The sequence below is a fragment of the Podarcis erhardii genome, assembly GCF_964252035.2.
Source record: "Podarcis erhardii genome assembly, chromosome: 10".
Lineage (NCBI taxonomy): Eukaryota > Metazoa > Chordata > Lepidosauria > Squamata > Lacertidae > Podarcis > Podarcis erhardii.
This window is the reverse complement of record NC_138500.1, coordinates 43,724,753-43,746,233: the sequence shown is the minus strand read 5'-3', so window position 1 is coordinate 43,746,233 and position 21,481 is coordinate 43,724,753. Positions and strand designations below refer to the sequence as shown.

General features: G+C 43.1%; 1 protein-coding gene and 1 long non-coding RNA gene across 2 annotated transcripts; one reads left to right on the top strand and one right to left on the bottom strand.

Moving 5' to 3' along the window:
- Positions 1–7,288: 7,288 nt before the first annotated feature.
- Positions 7,289–11,861, bottom strand: LOC309351260. The gene is made up of 2 exons (XR_014160766.1): positions 11,765–11,861; positions 7,289–7,496 (listed from the first exon to the last, which is right to left on the bottom strand). It is a non-coding gene; the product is annotated as an uncharacterized lncRNA (long non-coding RNA).
- A 140-nt stretch (positions 11,862–12,001) lies between these two features.
- On the top strand, positions 12,002–20,665 carry LOC309351254 (glioma pathogenesis-related protein 1-like). The gene is made up of 6 exons (XM_081878707.1): positions 12,002–12,305; positions 14,507–14,752; positions 16,248–16,366; positions 19,256–19,344; positions 20,001–20,033; positions 20,124–20,665. Exons 1-6 carry the CDS (start codon positions 12,132–12,134, stop codon positions 20,276–20,278), a joined length of 816 nt encoding a protein of 271 aa, XP_081734833.1. The 5' UTR covers positions 12,002–12,131; the 3' UTR covers positions 20,279–20,665.
- The last annotated feature ends 816 nt before the right edge of the window (positions 20,666–21,481 follow it).

Below are 21,481 nucleotides of genomic sequence, written 5' to 3'. Positions count from 1 at the left end.
TTAATCGCTGGCAGAATCCGTCAGTGGGCGTTTCCGGAATTTCCTCCAACATAAGAGTTCTTTGACAGAAACTCTACGCCTAGATTCTCTACGTGACAGCTTCCTGCGCAAAGTGGGCGTCCCAAGGGGAGGTCCTGAGCTCTCCCCGCTGTTCTCACTGGAAGCGTCTCGGAGCCGTTCCTCCGACTCTGTTTCTGCTGAAACTCCCCCTCTCCCCCTCTCCCCCTGCTGGTTCCCTCCTCAGCATCCGAGGGTCTCCCAGCATCCTGGAGCCCCTCCACCACTTGGAGCTCCGATGGCAGTTCCCTGACATCCACCTCCCCTCCAGGACCCCCCTCACCCCCCGTTCTCCTCCTTTCTCTGGGCGGTGAGGCTGGGAACCCCCGGAAGGACTCTTCCCCATCTTCGGATGACTCGAAAACTGCTCTCCACCTACTACTATCCCTTCTTCCCGAATAACCTTCCTCATCTGATTCTTCTTTCTCTTCCTGTCCTGATTCCGGGAACCCCTCAAACTCCTCTTCTTCGTCGGTGGTGCCGAACTGCTCCTCCCAGAACCTAGCTACGGGCTGGGGCCTCCTTGGGAACCGGCGGTGAAACTCTCCTACAATAAACTCATCCCGTACAGTTTCTGCTGGTACCCAAGCATTCTCTGACTCCGGTTCCCCTTCCCATGCCACTAAGTACTCCACCTGTTTACCTTTCCACCGAGAGTCAAGCATTTCTGCTACATGACTGCTGCGCTCCCTCTCTTCTACTTGTGGTGCCGCGGGAACTTCACCTTCTCTTCCCCGAAATTCCCGCCCTTCCCTGTGTGGTGACAGTAATGACCTATGAAATACTGGGTGTAATTTCATGTTGTCTGGCAGTCTGAGCCTGAAGGCCACCGGATTGACCTGCTGTGTGACTTCGAAGGGTCCCAGTCGTCTTGGTCTTAATTTCTTGCAACCTCCCTTGAAAGGTAACCCTCGTGTTGACAACCACACCCGATCCCCCACCCTTATAGTCTCTCCTTCCCTTCTGCTCCTATCTGCCTGCCTCTTGTATTCTTCCTTAGCCCTATCGAAATTCAATTTCAGCTGTTGATGTATTGCTTCCATTTCTTCCACAAAATGTTCCGCCGCCGGAACGCTCCACCTGCCCTCCCCTTCCCCTGGAAAGGCCCTAGGGTGACACCCATAATTAGCCATGAATGGACTCATGCCTGTGGACACATTTTCTGCGTTATTGTAGGCGAACTCGGCCAGGGCTAATTTCTCTACCCAGTCACTCTCTCGATCATTTACATAACACCTCAGATATTGTTGCAAGATACTGTTTGCCCTTTCCACCTGCCCATTGGCTTCTGGGTGCCTGGCGGTCGAGAAATTGACCTCCACGTGCAGTAGGCTCATGAGCTTCCTCCAGAACCTGGACGTGAATTGTTTTCCTCTGTCAGAGACCACCCTCAAGGGGGCGCCATGCAACCTAAAAATGTGTTTTACAAACAATCTGGCGGTTTCTTCCGCTGTCACCGCATGTGAGCAAGCTACAAAATGGCACATCTTGGTTAACAAGTCCACTACTACCATGACCGCCGTTTTCCCCTTGGATTTGGGCAAATCCGTCATAAAATCGATGGACACTGCCTGCCACGGCCGTTCTGGTGTGGGTAATGGTTCCAGCAACCCCGCCGGTGCTGCCCTCTGCCCTTTGGCTCTCTGGCATCGGTCGCACCCCCTTATATATTCTTGTACATCTTCCCTCACCTTTGGCCACCAGAACTGCCTGGTGACTAACAACATCGTCTTGTGTTGCCCAAAGTGTCCAGCAGTGGGGCTGTCATGCAGTTGTTTGAGTACCCTACTCCTCAATTCCCCCTCTGGTATGTACAAGGCCCCCTTGTAGTATAGTGCCCCGTTTCTTTCCTTAACCCCCCCGAGGTTCTCCCCTGCTCCCCGGAGCTCTCTGAGCTTATTTTGGGCGTATTCATCGCTCTCAGTCCCCTCTACCAGTTCTCGTTGTCCCACCAATGTTGCTCCACACACCCAGTGGTCCTCGGGTATCACATGTCTTTCTTCCGGTGCTCCCTCTCCCTCCATATATTCTGGTTTCCGGGAGAGAGCGTCCGCCCTTACGTTTTCTTCCCCCGGTACGTAGCGAATCTCAAAATGGAACTTGGAAAACTCCTGTGCCCATCGCACCTGTCTCTGGTTCAATACCGTGGCCGTTCTCCAATACTCCAGGTTTTTATGGTTGGTGCACACCTGGACCTTGTGTTGCGCTCCTATTAGTAGATGTCGCCAGTGTCGAAATGCTTCATAAATGGCCAGCAGTTCCCTGTTGTACACCGTGTAATTCCTTTCGGACTTATTCAACTTCCGCGAGAAGAAGGCACACGGCCTCCAGTCTGAGGGATCCTTTCCCGGCTGGAGCAGCACTGCCCCTACCGCTCGGTCTGATGCATCGGTCTCCACCCTCATTGGTTTCTGCAGATCCACGTGCAAGAGCTGTTCTTCCGAAGAGAACGCCGTCTTTAGGCGGTCAAACGCTTGCTGCGCCTCTTCCGTCCACACAAATTTCTTCTTACTGCTGAGGCAATCGGTGATGGGTGCCGTCAAATGTGCAAAGTTTTTGATGAACTTCCGATAGAAATTTCCAAACCCCAGGAATCTCTGCACGTCCTTCCTGGTTTTAGGTGTCTTCCATTCCAGTACTGCCTGTACCTTGCTCGGATCCATTGACAATCCCTTGTCGGACAACCGGTACCCCAGGAATTCCACCTCTCTTGTATGGAACTGGCACTTCTCCAGTTTGACCCATAGCTGATTCTCTTGTAACCTGCTTAGTACTTCCCGGACATCTCTGACATGCTGCTCCTCGTCCTCTGAGTAGATCAGTACGTCATCTAGGAAGGCTACACAGTTCTTGTACAGCAAGGGTCCTAGAACGTGATGCATGAAGGATTGAAAAATGCTGAGCCCCCCTGTAATCCAAAAGGCATAACGAGGTACTTGAAGGCCCCCAGGGGGGTAAACATGGTGGTTTTCCATTCATCCCCTTCTCTCATTGTGATCAGGTTGTACGCCCCCCTTAGGTCCAGCTTGGTAAAAATCTTTCCCTTCCTAACTCTGGTTAAAATGTCGTCAATCCTGGGCATGGGGAAGGCTACTGGTTCTGACACCGAGTTGACGGCCCGAAAGTCCACTATCAACCTGGGCTTATCCGTGTCTTTTTTGTCCACAAAAAACACTGGACTGCCCCCCACCGCTCTCGACTCCCTTATGAAACCTCTCTTTAGGTTCTTGTCTATAAATTCTCTTAACTCCTGCATCTCTCTGTCTGACATGGCGTACAGTTTGCCCACTGGCAGCTGAGCTCCCGGGAGTAGGTTGATTTGGCAGTCAAAGGGTCTATGAGGGGGTAGCCTATCTGCTTCCTTCTCACTGAAGATGTCACTCAGATCGGCGTATTGCGGTGGTATCTCCCCCTTTTCTCCCACCGCCAGCCCTGCCAAACTTGCCATTGCCATCCCCGGGTTTCCCCTCCCATTGCAGTGTTCCAAGCAATGAGCTGACCCGAAAGAGACTGTCCGCTGGTGCCATCCCACTAACAGGTCATGTAGCGCCAGCCAGCTCATTCCCAGTATGATGGGTGGTCCTGCCAGGGTGGCTACATGAAAGGCAATGACTTCCGTGTGCCTGGCCACCCTCATTGTCATGGGAACCGTCTGTTGGGTTATTTCTCCTCCCAGAAGTTCCCTCCCATCAATCGTTGTGACCTGCAAAGGACGACTTAAGGGCACCGTCTGTATCTGGTACTCTGATGCAAATTCCTTACTCATGAAATTGCAAGAGCTGCCTGAGTCTAACAAGGCTTTGATCGTGAGTGGATGTCCGTTGGGTAACTCTAGCACCACCTCTATGGCGAGAGATGCTCAGGGGGGTTCAGGCTTGGGCACATTCACTGCTCCTTGGCCTGGCTGCTGTGCCCTGTCGCTGGCAGCCAGGCGTTGGCTTTTACCTGCTCCTTTTCCCCCTCCTCCTCACTCCCAACAGCCCCCACCATTCCTTGCCACGCCTTCCTTTGAGGGCAGACCCTGGCAAAATGTCCTGGCTGTTGGCAGAGGAAGCACTTTTTGGCGCTCTTTCCCTCCTTCTTCCGCCCTTCGTTAAAATTCGAAGTTCCGCACGCACGCCTCCAATTTCCATCGGCTCCACCGGCTGAGAAGGTTGCTCTGGCATCTCAGGAATGCGGAAATCATTCCAACGCTCTCCTCTCCCTTCCCGCTTCTCCAGCGCCCTCGCCTCTTGGCGCGCACCAATCGTAAGCACCGCTTTGGTCAGCTGATCCATGGACTCAGGATGGGGCGCGCGGGAAAGTTCATCTTTCACCGCCGGGGCTAGGCCTTCTTCAAACAACATTTTTATCGGGTCCGAAGACAGATCCCAACCCAGTCTGTGTATAAGCATAGTAAATTGCGCCCAATACTCTCGGACTGATTGATTTCCCTGTTTGCACGCCATCAACTGTCTGCGTACCACCCCCTGTTCGATCTGGCTGGAAAACATCAAGTCCATCGCGATAAAGAATTTCCTCAAGTCTTTCAAGGCGTCATTATTTGATGCCATCAGGGGTCGAACCCAGTCTTTAGCCCCCCCCCTCGAGATGTCCAATCACAAAGGCCACTCTCGACTCCTCATCAGCAAAGTCATCATACTGCAGGTTCAGGGCATACTGCATCTCTGTCTTAAAGGCTTGGTAGTTTCTTGGGTCCCCCCCCCCGAACTTCTGCACCAACCCCGGTATCTTCCTTGCGATGGGGGTGGGTTTCCCCTGTGCATCCTGAGCTCTCCTTTCATCGAGCCGCGCCGTTAGCAGAGCCAGCTGGCGTTCCAAGTCTCTGTTTCTCTCCTCCAGAGTTGGTCCTCCTCCAGCTCCTCCCGCTCCTCCGGCGCCAGTTGGGTTGCTCATGATGCCTTCCTTCGCACAAGTAGCGTCAGGCACTGACGGATTGCTGTGATGAACTATGGGGCTACTTGTGTGTAGGCGCTTGCACTCTTAGAGTTTAGTTATCAGTTTTAAAACTGTTCCTCTCCGCGCAGCCATCGGTGAACGGCTGCCTTAATCGCTGGCAGAATCCGTCAGTGGGCGTTTCCGGAATTTCCTCCAACATAAGAGTTCTTTGACAGAAACTCTACGCCTAGATTCTCTACGTGACAGCTTCCTGCGCAAAGTGGGCGTCCCAAGGGGAGGTCCTGAGCTCTCCCCGCTGTTCTCACTAGAAGCGTCTCGGAGCCGTTCCTCCGACTCTGTTTCTGCTGAAACTCCCCCTCTCCCCCTGCTGGTTCCCTCCTCAGCATCCGAGGGTCTCCCAGCATCCTGGAGCCCCTCCACCATTTGGAGCCCCAATGGCAGTTCCCTGACAAAAATATATGGTCATATCTTGTATGTTAAATATCGTGTAAAAAATAAAGATCGAGCATATTAAAATGAGCTTAATTATTTGACGAGTCCTTTTTTCTTCTTCCAAAATCACAAACCGACAATTTTTAGTGTTCTACTTTAGTTTTATACATGCTTTTATAAATTTAATATGATTTTTTTAAAATGCTGTAGAATAGAAGCTTGAGACAGTTATTATTGCTAAGTAGCTGAGTCCTGTGATTGTTAGCTAGCCAGGTTTTGTTTCTGCTATAATAAGTTAATGATAAAATTACACAATGGAATGGGTGCGCACAAAGATAAAGTTTGTTTGAGTTTTAAGCTATTAATGATTTTTAAGAAAGGTATTTATTATTGAAGAGATTTATACAAAAAAGAAAAATTAAGTGGTTCTAACAACAAAATATGAAACTTTCACAAACTTTCACAATAAGGCTTACATGGTTCCATGGATCTCTCTGACTTTAGTATTATGATTCTGCATCCAGACTGCTGGCTGTCTTAGGTTAGGGTTACCAGACATCCCCAGATTTACAAATCTGTCCTGGACAGATTCCGTCCCTGGAATGTCCCCAAATTTGCAAATCTGACCCCGGGAAACGTGGCAGCAGCAGCCTCAACAGCCTGGAGCCAGTCTGGTAGCGCAGTTGGCTCTGGCTGGCTTCAGGAGCTGCTCGCTGCCGCCCCCACTGCCAAAGGTGAACCGGGGACGTCTGGTGGTACAGATCTCCTGCCCCCTGCCCCCTTTGTTTTGACAGATCAGGGGAGGCTCAGGAGTCGCGGGTGGACCGCCGTTGCCCAGGAGGGGCGCAAGGGGCGCAGTTTCTCTGCCAGGCAAGGTGCAAAGACCTTCTTTCGCACCCTGCAAAACATAAATGCACAGTTTTTTAAGAAACTGGGCAACGGCCACCCACCCTCAACTCCCGAGCCTCCCCTGATCTGTCAAAACAAAGGGGGCAGGAGATCAGGGAAGGCTTGGAAGTCACGGGCAGGCGGCACGCCATTGCCCAGTTTTTTAAAAACTTGTGCATTTTTGTTTCACAGGGTGTGAAAAAAGGGCTTTGCACCTTTATACAATATGCATGTGTGCTTGGGCCCAGGGTCTTTTGCCTCACCATCCCCACTACTGACTCCCTGTTGCTACTTAGCTTAAAAAAAAAAGGGTCCCCAGATTCATTGAAAAAAATATGGTAACCATATCTTAGGTTGTAAGCCTTAAATTCTTTTTATGAGTGGAACTGAGTATATAGTAGTTTCAGAACTGCAGGTATGTTTTGAAAGAGCTATACAAAATCAGGCATGTATATAAAGTGAAGTGAAAGCGTGAAAGATCTTTGAACTGTTCCATGTTGTCCTTCCTCTTTAAAAATATTTTATTATGCATTTCCCTGGTGGAGAAAACAGTTCACCAACAGACACTGAACAAGTGGCTGGATGCTCAGACTCTAGAGACTGAGTAAGCAGCTTTAAAAAGAAGGCTGTGCACATAAATTTGTAGAAAGTTTTCCACATGGAAATGTGCATGAGGTTCTGTGTGATACTGATTACTAGATGTGGTCTTTCTCTCCCATCCAGTAGGATTTTGAAAATCTGGTATAGCTGATCCACCTATGGGAATTTGTCTCTACTGTGTTGATTTTGTTCTTTGAATCAAGGCAGTATGCTATTTATGAAAGCAGTATACAGTATTAAATAATGGAATCTCTCTCTCTCTCTCTTATATCTATATATATATATATAGATATATATATCTCCTCCAAATAGTGCTTCTTTCTATATATCTTGCTTTCCCCAGTAGGCCTTGCCTTAGCATAGTACTTTTAGGAAATAGAACTGGTATAGTTTCCAGTTATCTTTTCCTCAGCCATTTTTCCTGGACACTTGTGAGGTTGACTGCTGTTTGCTATCTGTTCTGCAGCTTTTTGAGAATCCTTGCATAACCCTCATTCGTTTCTACTTCACACTGCTAATACTATAGTTTGTATCTGTTGGGGTAGCACATTTTCTGGTACTGTCTTTTGTTCCCACAAAGAAAGCCAGAAGTTGATAATCCAGAGCAATCAAGGTATCGCCTATTGCAAAACAGAATTTTAGATTTGATAAAAACTGTATACTTGAACAGTTTTAAAGTTAATATTTTGATACAGTTATAAAAATTACCTGGCGCATTTGAAATATTTGTAAATAGGCAAGTGCAGTTTGCTGTACCAGTTAACCAGATTTTAGAAGTCTGTTTTATCCATCTTGAATTAAAACAATCTATACTTCAATTGCAAATCAGAAAGAGTAAATATGAAAATGCAAGTTGCTATAGTTTTTGTAAAACCATAGGCTTTGGGGTTGGGAGACTTTATTTTCTATTATTGGAGAGAAATAGAAATATTATTTCATTTTTTTCAAGCTCATTTTAGCGCACAAAAACACACAAAACATGCTTTTGCAGCTACTTTGTTTCAGCTTTCTGCAAACCAGTTTTAATGTTATAATTTATAAATTATTTAAATCATTGTTTTACTCGTCGCCAAAAAGGCTCCCAGAATGGCTTACATATGTCAATAAGACAGTCCCTGCCCTCAGGCTTACAATCTAAAATACATGTCACAAAAGGAATAGGATTAGATACGGGAAATCAGGAGAAAACAGAAATAGTAAGAAAATTCGGCCTAGAAATAGTAAAAAAAGTCAAATACTTGGGAATGTAGAATGCTTCAACAAATGGAAATCGGACTTGACGAAATTTATATGGCAAGGCAGAAAGCCACTTATTAAATACAAATTATTAACAGATAAGAAAGAAAGAGGTAAGTTTGGGCTCCCTGATTTGAGAACTTATTATGAAGCTGCATGTTTGTGCTGGATCAGAGAATGGATCATACTAGAAAACATTGATGTTTTGGATCTGGAGGGATGGAACAATAGATTTGGCTGGCATGCCTATTTAGCGTACTATAAAGAATTTTTAAATCATGTTATCAGAAGGTCGTTATATAAAGTCTGGGAAAGACATCGGAGATTGTTAGAGCCCAAAACACCATGGTGGATATCACTATTAGAGGTATTACCTGTTAAAAAGAAAAATACGGAAGGCAAATGGGTCACATATCAGCAATTAGTAAAAGAAGATCAAGGCCAATTAAGGTTAAGATCATATGAAGAACTTGGCCAATATTGTAACACATGGCTACAATATTATCAAATTGACCACCTATTCAAGCAGGATAAAATTACCAGATTTGGCAAAGAAGAATCAAAACTACAAACAGAGTTATTAAAAAAATCCTTAAAAGATATTATCCAAAATGTATAATCTATTATTAGAATGGGATTTAAAAGATGAAGAGCTGAAGGAAGTTATGATTACGGTAAGTAGGCCAGAGATAAAGGCCACATGATTCGATTAGACCAATGGGAGAAATTATGGAAATGTATCAAATTCACAGCCTGCGTCACAATCAGAGAAGATATAATGCAAATGATATATCACTGGTACTTAACCCCAGTCAAATTGGCAAAAATAAATCAAAATCTAATTTGTGCTGGAGATGCAAAACAGAGATAGGAACCAAACAGAGATATTAAACAATTTTGGAGTGACATTCAAGAGGAACTTTAAAAAATGCTTAAAACAGCATGTAAAAAAACCCCAGAGGTGTACGTCTTGGGAATTATATCGACTGACTTTCCTGCCGCTAGGAAAAAAGTTTTCTTATATGCAACCACTGCAGCCAGAATGATTATAGCAAGAAATTGGAAGGGAGATAAAACTCCCTCAATAAGAGAATGGCAAATAAGATTTTGTGAATATATAGAATCAGTAAGACTTACAGCAGTGGTAAGAGGCCAGTCAGACCAAAAACTAATAGAGTGGACTTGCATGAAGGAATACACCAAAAAACATTGTTCTGGTATTAATATATCAATATGCAATGAATGAAACTTATAGAGTAAAAAATTAAGAAGAAATGGGTATAAGATGAGTTAGTCAAAAATAATATTGATAACACAGCGAAAAGAAGAAAAGAAACAAAGGAAGCCACATATAGGTGAAGGGAAGTCAAAATTTATGTCTACATGCTGCTGAAGTTGATAAAAGGCTCTCCTAGACAACAAGTGCACCTGTGCCAAGTGACAAATATGGTTCTAAGAGTATCCTAAAGGAAAGAAAAAGCCAAAAGTTTATGGTTTGTCAGCTCAGCCATTGGAGGGGTCCCCCAATCCCATCTTTCTTCCTCTCTGAGAGCCAGATGAAATGACTGCTGTTGAGGAAGAAACCTGGAGCTCATCTTTCAACAGAGTCAATTTCCTTATTTTTTCCGGTCTAGGTAAAAGAAAGAGAAGGAACATTACCTTAAATCTTTTTTTGTAAGCAATATTATATTATTTTCAATAACGCAAAAGGAATTTACAGAGATTACTACTAAGTAAAATTATTTGAGCACTGTGAAATCAAATATAAGTGGTTTAAATTCAGTTTGGGTAAACTGGGATTTGTTATGAATAGTTGCAGGGGGTTGGGTTTGCACTGCTCTATGACATAGATGCCCTGCTTCACCCATTGCCCTTTATTCACAGAATATACTGTGGTACATACAGATCACACAGGTGCCACTTTTGCTGGGATCATACCAGTGCTGGATTTACGTATAAGCTAAACAAGCTATAGTTTAGGGCCCCACTCTCTTGGGGGCCCCAAAAAAATTAAAGGAAAAAAAAACTGGATGTACATTTCCAAAATATAAGATGAAAAACAAATAAAATATAACCTACATAGTTAGAGCAGTGTTTTTCAACCACTGTTCCGCGGCACACTAGTGTGCCGTGAGATGTTGCCTGGTGTGCTGTGGGAAAAATTGAAAAATTTGAAAGATTTAAAAATAAAGTCTTTTATAATTTTTCATATTTCTGTTTACTTACTATTTCATAATAAAGTAATTATAAAATACTTTCTTTGTGTTTATTTGATTCCTGTTCAAGAGAATTATTTTATATATAGTCAATATAGGCACAGAGTTAAATTTTTTAACATTTTCTAATGGTGGTGTGCCTCGTGATTTTTTTCATGATACAAGTGTGCCTTTGCCCAAAAAAGGTTGAAAAACACTGAGTTAGAGCTTAATAATTATTTCAGTATTAATACACTTCTTAATTGTATTTCACTATTAATATACTATTGATATACTTAATTGTATTTCAGTTCAACAATTACTTTGATAAAATACATACTTTGTTTTGTGCAAATGGCTTTAGATACCTATTAGGTCCATAAATTACCATATAGAATATAGTAAAAGGTAAAGGTACCCCTGCCCGTACGGGCCAGTCGTGTCCGACTCTAGGGTTGTGCGCCCATCTCACTTAAGAGGCCGGGGGCCAGCGCTGTCCGGAGACACTTCCGGTTCACGTGGCTAGCGTGACAAAGCTGCTCTGGCGAGCCAGCACAGCACACGGAAACGCCGTTTACCTTCCCACTATAAAGCGGCACCTATTTATCTACTTGCACTTAGGGGTGCTTTCGAACTGCTAGGTGGGCAGGAGCTGGGACCGAAAGACGGGAGCTCACCCCGCCGCGGGGATTCGAACCGCCGACCATGCGATCGGCAAGCCCTAGGCGCTGAGGTTTTACCGACAGCGCCACCCGCGTCCCATATAGAATATATTCAACACAAAAAAACAGCGACAATTTGTTGTTGACAAAGGACAGCTGGACCTATAAAGGGCCCCATTACCTTCAGTAGCTTAGGGCCTCATCAAACCTAAATCCAGCCCTGGATCATACCACAAGTCTTGCCTTCTCAGCGGAATAAACAAATTGTGATTTACAGACTTTAACGTAGTTCCACCCGGCTTCCATCCTAGTGTCCCTGGAGAAAACGGGCACAGATGAAATGGGCTTTCACACTTTCAGGGATCCTTTCCGAGCCCAAGGTTGGATTCTGACTCAAATGAAGCCTTTGCTGTCTTGACCTGTCTCCCGGGTTTGGTTTAGCAACAACAATTAATTAATTAATTAATTGAAGCGCAGTTGGACATCTCATCTGAGTGCTGCTGCTATTATTAATTAATTAATTAATTAATTAATTAATTAATAGCAGCAGCACTCAGATGAGATGTCCAACTGCGCTTTTCCCAACGGTAAGGGTTTTATAAAAAATAAAAATACTCATCGCAGACCCCCGCTTCTCCTCAGACCGCTTGCCAAAGTGACTGGGAACCAAGCGGAACTCCTCCCCTAAACAAAGTTAGATGTCGCTGCACCCAAACGGGCATTGCAGGGGGTTGGACTAGATGACTTCTAGGGGTCCCTTCCACTTCCTACTCTACAATTCTACGATTCTATGACCTCATAGCCTCCTTCCTGTGTTTCCCGGACGCTTCCTAGTGGGGCTGCCCCACCTTGTGGCGCTGATGCAAGTCAGCGCGCTCTGGATATGGCAGGGATGCATACAGTAACGGACTTTGAAAGGGCGGGGGCGGGAGAGGAGGAAGACCCGCGGGCCACGCGCGCACTCAAAGTGGCGCGAGAACGCAGGCAGCGCGCGCGCAAAGTTCTAGCCGTTTAATCATCCGTTCTCCTGACCGTCTCCTGCAGTCTGAGCGGCCCGCTGCGCAGGGAGCAGGAGGCGGCGGCGGCGGCGGCGACCGTTAGAGGGCAGCTATGCTTGCTGCGCGCGCCGCCGCCCGACGCGCGCTTTTTTTCCAAGCAAGCCATGGGTTTGCTGTGGTGGCCGCGGGTGGCGCTGGCGCTCGTCGCCTTGGAGGTCGCGAGCAGCGGGCGCAGCTTCCCCAGCATCAGGAACAGGACCTTCATCAACCAGTATCTCGACAGCCACAACAACTACCGCAGCGGGGTCAATCCCCCCGCTTCCAACATGCTGTACATGGTGTGTGTCCGCGGGGTGGAAGGGGGAAAGGGAGCCGAGGGCGGGGAGTGTTGAGAAGCTGCGCCTGTCATATGCCCCTGCCTCAGGCAGCCGGTGTTGGGAGTGCCGGGAGAAGGCTTCGCCAAGGGGGGCAAGGGGAAACTGACCCTCTAAATCGAGTAACCTCAGGTTAAGTACTTAATTCGTTCCGGAGGTCCGTTCTTAACCTGAAACCGTTCTTAACCCGAAGCACCACTTTAGCCAATGGGGCCTCCTGCTGCCGCTGCGCGATTTCTGTTCTCACCCTGAAGCAAAGTTCTTAACCTGAAGCACTATTTCTGAGTTAGATGTGTGTAACCTGAAGCGTATGTAACCCGAGGTACCACTGTAAATCAATAAAAATAGTTGACTAGCTGAGGTTCTGGCCCCCATATTATTATTATTATTATTATTATTATTATTAGAGTTTATATGCCACCCTATACCCAGAAGTCTCAGGGCGGTTCATAGAAAAGATCACAACATATATAATCAGAATAAAAACAACAACCTAATAACACCCTGCCTCAGAAAAGAGCCATATTTTAAAAGGGTATATGAAACCTGTCCCCCCCCCCCCAATAAATCCTGGCTACTCCCATGGGAGAAGCCTTTGTGAATGGCTGGGGGTTTTTTTTGCCACAGATTACAGAATAACAGACCAGCCTTGGTTTACTAAATACCTTGATGCATTGTTGCCAGCAGCGACGACAATCTTTTCTCTTTTTTAGGGATTTCTGTCCATTTAGAGTTACACCTCATGTCTTGCTTCTGAACCACAGACATAATTTTTACATAGTCGAATGAGGAAAACTTGTTGGCTCTTAAAAGACCTAGCAGTTATATTTACAGCTGCTAAGTGTGTAATGCTTTATTTAAAATAATGTTTAAGTATAGAAGTACCAGGGCTCAGGCCCCGATTCTCTATGAGGTGGGTCATGGCGTGCCTTCCTTAAATAAATAAATATTGCCTTCAGGTTCCTGGGTGATGATTACATTTTCCAGGGTTTAATTGATTCCAGAACTCAATCCCTTCATAAATTGAGCCCTGACTAGTGGCTTTTTTAGGTTGAGCCAAGACTGACTATCACCTGTCCTGCATCTAAGTTACAGTAGCTTGTTACCCACAGGGGGGTTACCCACAGAAACTAAGAATAATAGGTTGCTTACTTGTAACTGATTAAGTCATCTTGTTAGTATTTCAAATAACTGTTTATGTGACAAAAAGAGTGAAGGATCAGAGAAGAAGAAGAAACCTATCCTTTTTATAATTCTTTAATAGGATGTTATGACTTTTACTATAACTGCAACCCTCTCTTTTATTGCACCAAATATGAGTATAGTTCTAGATGCTTTTCTTTGGCTTTCTTTATATGCATTTCTTTCAAACAATATATATGCTTTTTCTTATATCAATAACTTTACATATTTTTCCTTCTGTAAAGAAAGTCCAGACTGTTCATTAAGTGGAATATAAAATTAATTCATTATTTTATTGTTTTAAAATGACCAAATCAAAACAAACAAAAAAAATAGTTTGAATCACTTCCACCTTTGGGAGTATTTGTTTAAATTGTTGATTATCTAAGGCAGCCACTTGTTTTGCATCTCTTGATTGTTTTTACCCAGACCTATTCATTATTAATATAGATTTTTAATTTGAATGACACACTCCAGTTATAGAGGATCCCATATTTGCAGTTTCTCTAGTAAGAACTGAAAATCATTTTTTCTTGACAGTATTTCAGCATGAACATAAAGACTAAGATTTCTGTAGTTTCAACAATCAGTTTCCTTTTGGCCACACATTCCTCTAAATAACAGCATGAAAGTAATGAAAATGTATTTTAATTCATTCAGTTTCTTTGACATTTTAGTTCCTATACAATTCGCTGTGTCCCCTCCCCCATCAAGAAAAGCAATAAAATACTTAACTGAGGCTCTGCCCCCCAACATGAAGCCTGTCCCAACACAAATTCTGGCTATACCCATGCTTGTGGGTAGATTCCCTTGAACTCAATGGGGCTTTCTTCTGAGTAGACGTATAGAATTTCATCATTCGACAGCTTGATGCAAATAAATATTTCTGAAGAAATACTTGCTAGAACTCAAGATGTATTATCAGCATGTTTACTATACATGTATAATGTTGTGATAATGTCATAATTTTTTATATTTTGCAGACATTTGATCTAGCTTTGGCTAGAATAGCTAGAGCATGGGCACAAAAATGCATTATTATGCATAATCCAACTGATATGGTCCACCCTGATCCTAAATTTAGGCCTTTTGGAGAAAATATATGGGCTGTAACTGGCTATAAATACCCATTTGATCCTGCTGGCCCTATTGAAGATTTTTATGATGAGGTAATATACTACACCTACAAAACCCACAAATGTACACGTGTTTGTGGTCATTATACTCAGGTAAGTTCTTCTCTTCTCTGCTTACATAGTCCACAGAATTTGAAGCAAAATGCAATAACTTTAATTATTTCAGACAATAAAAGTATGAAGTAAATATTGTAGTTGCTCTGTGATCATAAACCGTGAAGGAATAATTGCATTCTGTTATTATCAAGGATACTTAGTTATAAAGTATATGGAGTGTTTACAATTAATTTAGAGGCAACTGACAAAACAAACCTCTACTTTATTTCAGTTCCAATATTAAGTTAACATGTATTGCTGATGGTGGTAAGATTTGTAAAAACTGAGCTACTAGCACCTGGCCAGCATTAAATGTTACAGGGCATATACATAACAGCAGAGTTCTTACTAAGAAAAGGAAGGGCATTGAGTTTTGTTTGTAGCCCACTTCTGTTTAGTTTCAATTATGTCAGATACTATAAGACTTAAATATGGGACAAAAAGTTGGGATACTTATTGGGGAGAATCTGGTGTTTTTCTATTATTATTATTTTGTTATTTGTTGGGGCTGGCATGTCTTTTATTGTGGAAAATTTTAACACACACACATGCATATATAGTGGTACCTTGGTTTACAACCATAATCCGTTCCGGAGGTCCGGTTGTAAACCAAAACAGGTTGTAACCCAAGGCTAGCAATTTCGCCAATGGGGCTTCCCCCCCCCCCCCCAATTGGTAGTAATCCAAAAAAAGGGATACGCACTTCCGGGTTTGACGTTGTTGTAATACAAAACGGTTGTAATCCAAAACGGTTATAATCCAAAATGGTTGCAAACCAAGGTACCACTGTATATAATATGCATCACCTTGGCCCCGTGATTGAGGGACCCTAGGGCCCTATTTGATCAGTGTGGTGTGTGCCCTGTGGTGTGTGCGCATGACATCATCGTGCCCCGCGGCATACTAACATCATATGCCGCAGGGCATGCTGTCGCACACACCACAGTGCATGCTGATGCGTCGTTTGGATGCCCTGCCGCATGCGCCTGCTGCCACTGTCAAAGTTGGGGGGGGGCACGGCCCCCTGATTTGGAATATATGAATGACTTAAAATACTTATAGTCCTCAGCAGAATGCTAGCTCTGTCTTCAAAAACTGAATCACCATGAATTTATACATTTTCCTGACAGGAAAAACAATCAGTGAAGCTTGAAATAAGACATCTAAGACAGATCATTCATCAGCCAGGATTAGCAGAAATACTACTCCATTTACATGGTTCAGTGGTAGAGCATTTGCTTTGCATGCAGAAGGTCTCAGGTTCAGTCCCCAGCATCTCCAGGTAGCGCTGGGAGATGCCTTTCTGAAAACTTTAGGAGTACAGAATAGGATACTTGAATATTAATCTAAGGTATAAATGTGCCTTTAGCTAAATGTCAATAAAAGTGGAGGGAGGGAGAGCAAAATCTGGAGAAAAAAAATGAATGTAAGAAATGATACTGTTGAACGAAGCTTGGACTTTATATTGTATAATCAAACATGTTTTTTTCAGGTTGTTTGGGCTAATACTTATAAGATTGGCTGTGCTATTGTTCACTGTCCTGCATCAACTAATAGCAAAGGAGCCAAAACCAAGAATTTTTCATATTTCGTTTGTACTTATGGTCCACCGTAAGTTAACAAATTTTAAAGCGATCTAAACTTGTGTTACACTTAGTAATCATAAAACACCAAACTGTATGCATTAATTTTGGATTTTGTAAGCTAATTTACATTTCGGTTATTTTTTAATTGAAAAGCAACCAGAAAACTTAACAGCTATGCTTTTCAGCCTTTACAATTTTAAACATTATATTCTGTGAACTAAAATATCAAGAACGGTAAAAAGTTCTCAAAACAGTTAGGAAACCAAGAAAATGATCAGAAATAGCTTTAGTTCTGTCCCACCTGTATCTTGAACTTAAATAATGTACAGTTGTATACAATAAACAATATTGCAAATTACGGTAGGCTGCATGATAGGCGGCATTATACTCAATTTACCGTATTTTTCTAAGACTTGGTTTTTTTACCCAAAAATTAGGTTTAAAATTGGGGTTTGTCTTATACATGGGTAGTGCTGAGGGGTGTTTTCTAACTTTGGAGACCCCAAAAATACCTGGCATCTTATACATGGGGGCAGAAGAGAGAGAGAGGCAGCAACCATTTTGCACAGGGGTTCTGTTCCTGGCCCCCATGCACTTTGGTGGAGCATGTATAAGCCTGCTTTGCCCTTTTCCTGATCCAAAAGGACCCACGCATTGGCGATCGTGCATCAATTGGTTGCACACAGAATTGTCACCGCCTGTGTGTGTGTGTGTGTGTGTGTACACACACACACTTTTTACTTTGTAACACTGAATTTGTCTTTCCTTCCAGAGTTGCCTCAGCCCTCATTAACTATATGAAGCTACAACAGTTTAGTCCTGTTAGTTAGAATAGTTTAGTTCTGATGCAGCACTTTATTCTTACATAGAATCTCATATAATGTGCTGCCGCTTCATCCGTCTGGGAAGCAGTGGCGGAACTTCATGCTCCAGCACCAGGGGGTGGAGAGCAAGCGGGGGCGGGGCTGGAGATGTCTTGTATATATATCTTAATGGTGATGTCTTGTATATTAGAAGTACAGACATCTTCTCAAGATCTCAGTATTAGAATATGAATACAAAGAGCTGCCATTACCCCACTTTTTAAAGTGTTGGGGACCCTCTTGTAAAAACACCTCAATTATTATGGAGAAAAAACAAAATTCTAAACACTTGAGGAGTGGTCAAAACAGTGGAGCATGTAGGACTTCGGTTTAAAATTAAATTTATTCAAACACACTTATTGTACAAAAAAGTAAAATTAGATGTAGTAAGAGTATCATTTTACACGCATAAAAGCTAAAAACTAAAGGTGGGGGAAACAGAATGTTGTAATAAAGCACCAGTATATTGACACGAGTAAACCACTAAACAACAACAAATATTAAAAAAAACCTCCACCTGAGCTAGGAGCTATCAGTTCTTAATTGCAGAACAGTTTCAAAAATTATCAGTATAAATTTGTTAACTGACTGAAGAGCCAAGGCCGTAGCTAGGGGGTAGTGAGGTGGGCTCTCACCAGGGGCACAGGTGAGGGGGGCGCAAATTGTCTAAAATATGTCTATAAATTAAAATATTATTGCCTCATAAGAAAAGGTTTTAAATAGAGGATGAATAGAATGGGGGGGTTGGAGGAGAGGTGGAAAGAAGAGCTAATTTGTCTGTAGCTAGGGGGCGCAATCTGCCAGGGGCGCAAGATCACCTAGCTACAGCTCTGTGATTCCCTAAACAAAGGCTTCTATATACAAAATATTGTTTGTTAGTAACATAGAAAGTAAATGTTCTCCAGTTAACAGAAACACAGTGGTACCTCTGGATACGAACGCTTCTGGTTGCACACGTGTCGGGTTACGAGCTGTGCTAATCTGGAAGTAGTTGCTCCCGGATGCGAACTTTGCCCCGGGATGCGAGTGGAAATTGTGTACCAGAGGCGCACGTGCGCACGCAGGAGATACACTTTCACTAATGGAGCCTCATGTTAAGAACAGTTTCAGGATAAGAACGGACCTCCGGAACGAATTAACTTCGTATCCAGACGTACCACTGTATAAATAATATTAATTTGAAAACAAATAATTACAGGGGTCAGGTAGCTGCAGGACATAAAATACCAGTACAGTGGTACCTCGGGTTAAGAACTTTATTTGTTCTGGAGGTCCGTTCTTAACCTGAAACTGTTCTTAACTGAGGTACCACTTTAGTTAATGGGGCCTCCCGCTGATGCCGTGCCGACACCACGCGATTTCTGTTCTCATCCTGAAGCAAAGTTCTTAACCCAAGGTACTATTTCTGGGTTAGCGGAGTTTGTAACCTGAAGCGTATGTAACCTGAAGCATCTGTAACCTGAAGCGTCTGTAACCCAAGGTACCACTGTGCAAGGTCAGTTCCATGGATTAATCATGATGATACACAGACTAGCATTGCCTGGATAATAGCACCTGGAATGATTTGCAACTTGCTGGAACCAATAGAAAGCACAAAACATTTTGATCTTCAGTTTAATTTATGTAATGAATACATTATTACATCCTGAAACTGTTTTTCAGGGGCAACTAGGAAATAGGAAGAAGAATGGATGTGACCTTTGTGCCACAGGCTTCCATCCATAACAAAAGTCAGATTTCTGTGCTCTGTACACACACGCCCTTCACCATCCAGATAAATAAGAAGCATGATCATAGTTCATGAACACATTACAGACAGGCAAAAACATTTGAGAGTGCAGTGCAGGGCTGGTGAGAAGAGAGAATGCAACGTTGGGGGAGTTCCAAGTACCAGATAGGCCTGGAGGTCTGCATTTAGCCCCCAGACCTAGACAACTGATTCATTACATCTAAAACCTTTTATTACATATCCAGTAGCTTGCATTTTCATTTTTAGTTTTGTGCACTTTGTATACTGAATACATAACGTTATGTAATATTTTGTTCTTTAGGGGCAACTACGCGGGAGTTCGTCCTTATAAAGCGGGAGCTCCATGTAGCCAGTGCCCAAAAGGAGACACTTGTCAAAAGAAACTCTGCAGTAAGTATAGAATTAAATGATGCAAACAGTCATGGAAAAGATGCTGATATCAACCATCACATACAGTGAGGGGGGAAAGTATTTAATCCTCTGCTAAGTTTGCTCTCTGACGAAGAAATGACGAGTCCATAATTTTAATGGTAGGTTTATTGTAGCTGTGAGAGACAGAATAACAACAGCAGAAACCCAGAAGACAAAAGTCATGTGCAAAGGCATGTGAGTCCTTTCCATGGGAGGTAGGCAGCAGGTCAGTCCAGTTATGTAGTGCTGAGGAAAGGTGATCAGGGCAAAGCTAGTCTCTCCTTGTGTGGGGCCAGTTGTCCTTTACCAATTGCATGGGTCCTTGGCAGTGGTAGTGCTTCTCCAGGACAGGGCCCAGACTCCTTCTGCCATTTGGGGTCCTAAGCAGTTACAGGTCAAAGCCAACAGTATAAATTGAGCTTCAAAACGTAAGTTAGCCAATGTGGCCCTGTCAGAACCAGTGTTATATGACTGGTTTGTCTTAGGCCTACCAATAATCAGGCTGCTGAATTCTGCAGTAGCTTCAGTTTCTGAACAGTCTTCAATAGTCTTCAAAGGCTTTTGCAGAACAAGTGCATTACATTTATCCTATTTTAAAGCCTTTCTTCATTTGTTATAACTATTCTCTCTTCCAGGAAATCCTGAACGTGAGAAAGAAAACAGCATACGTATGTATTATATATCTGTATTATAGTTTAAATTTACTTCAAGAACAAAACTCACATTTCATAAGAATGCTTTTCTTTTTTTTTAAATAGGCTATTCACGATGGTATCCACCCTTTGAATCCCGGATTATATGTGATGAATCCTGCATTGCAGTTGCAATTTTAAGACCGTTATTAATGTTTCTTGCTTTTGCAGCTGTTTATTACTTAAAACTCCGTTATCCAGGTTTAGGTTATAAAGCATAATTTTTGATAGGCGTATATAACTTGAATATAACTAACAATAATATTTATAAGAATATTTTCCTGCATTTTATATTTTAAAAGTAGATTTGGTTTGTTTCTACGATACTTCAATTTTTCTTAACTTGTAAAAAGTTACTTGTTGCATATTAATGAGTTGTAAATACTTTTAAAACTAGAATACATTAGTGTAAGTAGAATATATGGAGTGGTGTTCAACTGTGTTTTACTCAGAGTAGACTCATTTAAGTTAATGAACATGATTAAGTTAGTTTCATTAATTTTAATGGATTTATTCTGAGTAAAGCTTAGCTGAATGCTATCCATGGCCATATCTAGTATGCCATGTTCAACATTAAGTGAAAATAAAGGCTAAGCATATTAAAAGAAGTTTATTTATTTATTGTATTATTTATTTTGCATGATTAACAGGATGCAATGAATGAATGAATATTGATGTGATACAATGTCACAAAGTGGTCCATCTGGCTTAACATGTTCCATATAAAGTTTTCCCCAACTTTTTACGTTCTTATCCTGTGAGCACTTTCCACTGCACTGTCCCGTGTCATTCCTTTATTTATCACAAAGGTTAGGTGATTAAATTTGATTTGCTGGGAAGACCATCAAATCAACTTTAATCACCTAACCTGAATTTTCTGGTATGTGATTAGATCCCACTCAAAAATAGCAACAGTTTGAAAGAGCCCTTCATTTCTCTCTTTATGAGGTTTAGTGTGTGTGATTAGCCTAAGATTAGCCATCTATATGGCAGAGAATCGTCCACAGTTTTTACATGAGTACCAGCCTTATGTCCTATGTCTGGGGAAAATTAAGGCTTCAGAGATACTACAACCTGCTCATGTATCAGGAAACTGTGCATATGACTATATCCTTTCCAGTGGCGTAGCGTGGGTTATCAGCACCCGGGGCAAGGCAAGTAATTTGTGCCCCCTAACCCATGGATTTGCGCCCCCTAACCCGTGGATTTGCGCCCCCTAACCCGTGGATTTCCCTAACCCCCAGATGTTGCGCCCGGTGCGGCCGGCCCCCCCTGCACCCCCCACGCTACGCCACTGATCCTTTCTATGAACCCATCTTACAACTACAGTCAGAAAATGAGCCTCCATGTCCATGTGTTTACTCAGATGTGAGTTGTGCTAACAATCAAGATTTACTCTCAAGTAATTGTGTATAAACTGCAGC

Bases quoted from the DNA above. Each gene is read 5' to 3' on its own strand.
- LOC309351254 (XM_081878707.1), top strand. From the start codon at position 12,132: ATGGGTTTGCTGTGGTGGCCGCGGGTGGCGCTGGCGCTCGTCGCCTTG. The intron at 19,345-20,000 runs GTAAGTATAGAA...TCTCTCTTCCAG, and splicing joins TTGTCAAAAGAAACTCTGCA to GAAATCCTGAACGTGAGAAA. The intron at 20,034-20,123 runs GTATGTATTATA...TTTTTTAAATAG, and splicing joins TGAGAAAGAAAACAGCATAC to GCTATTCACGATGGTATCCA.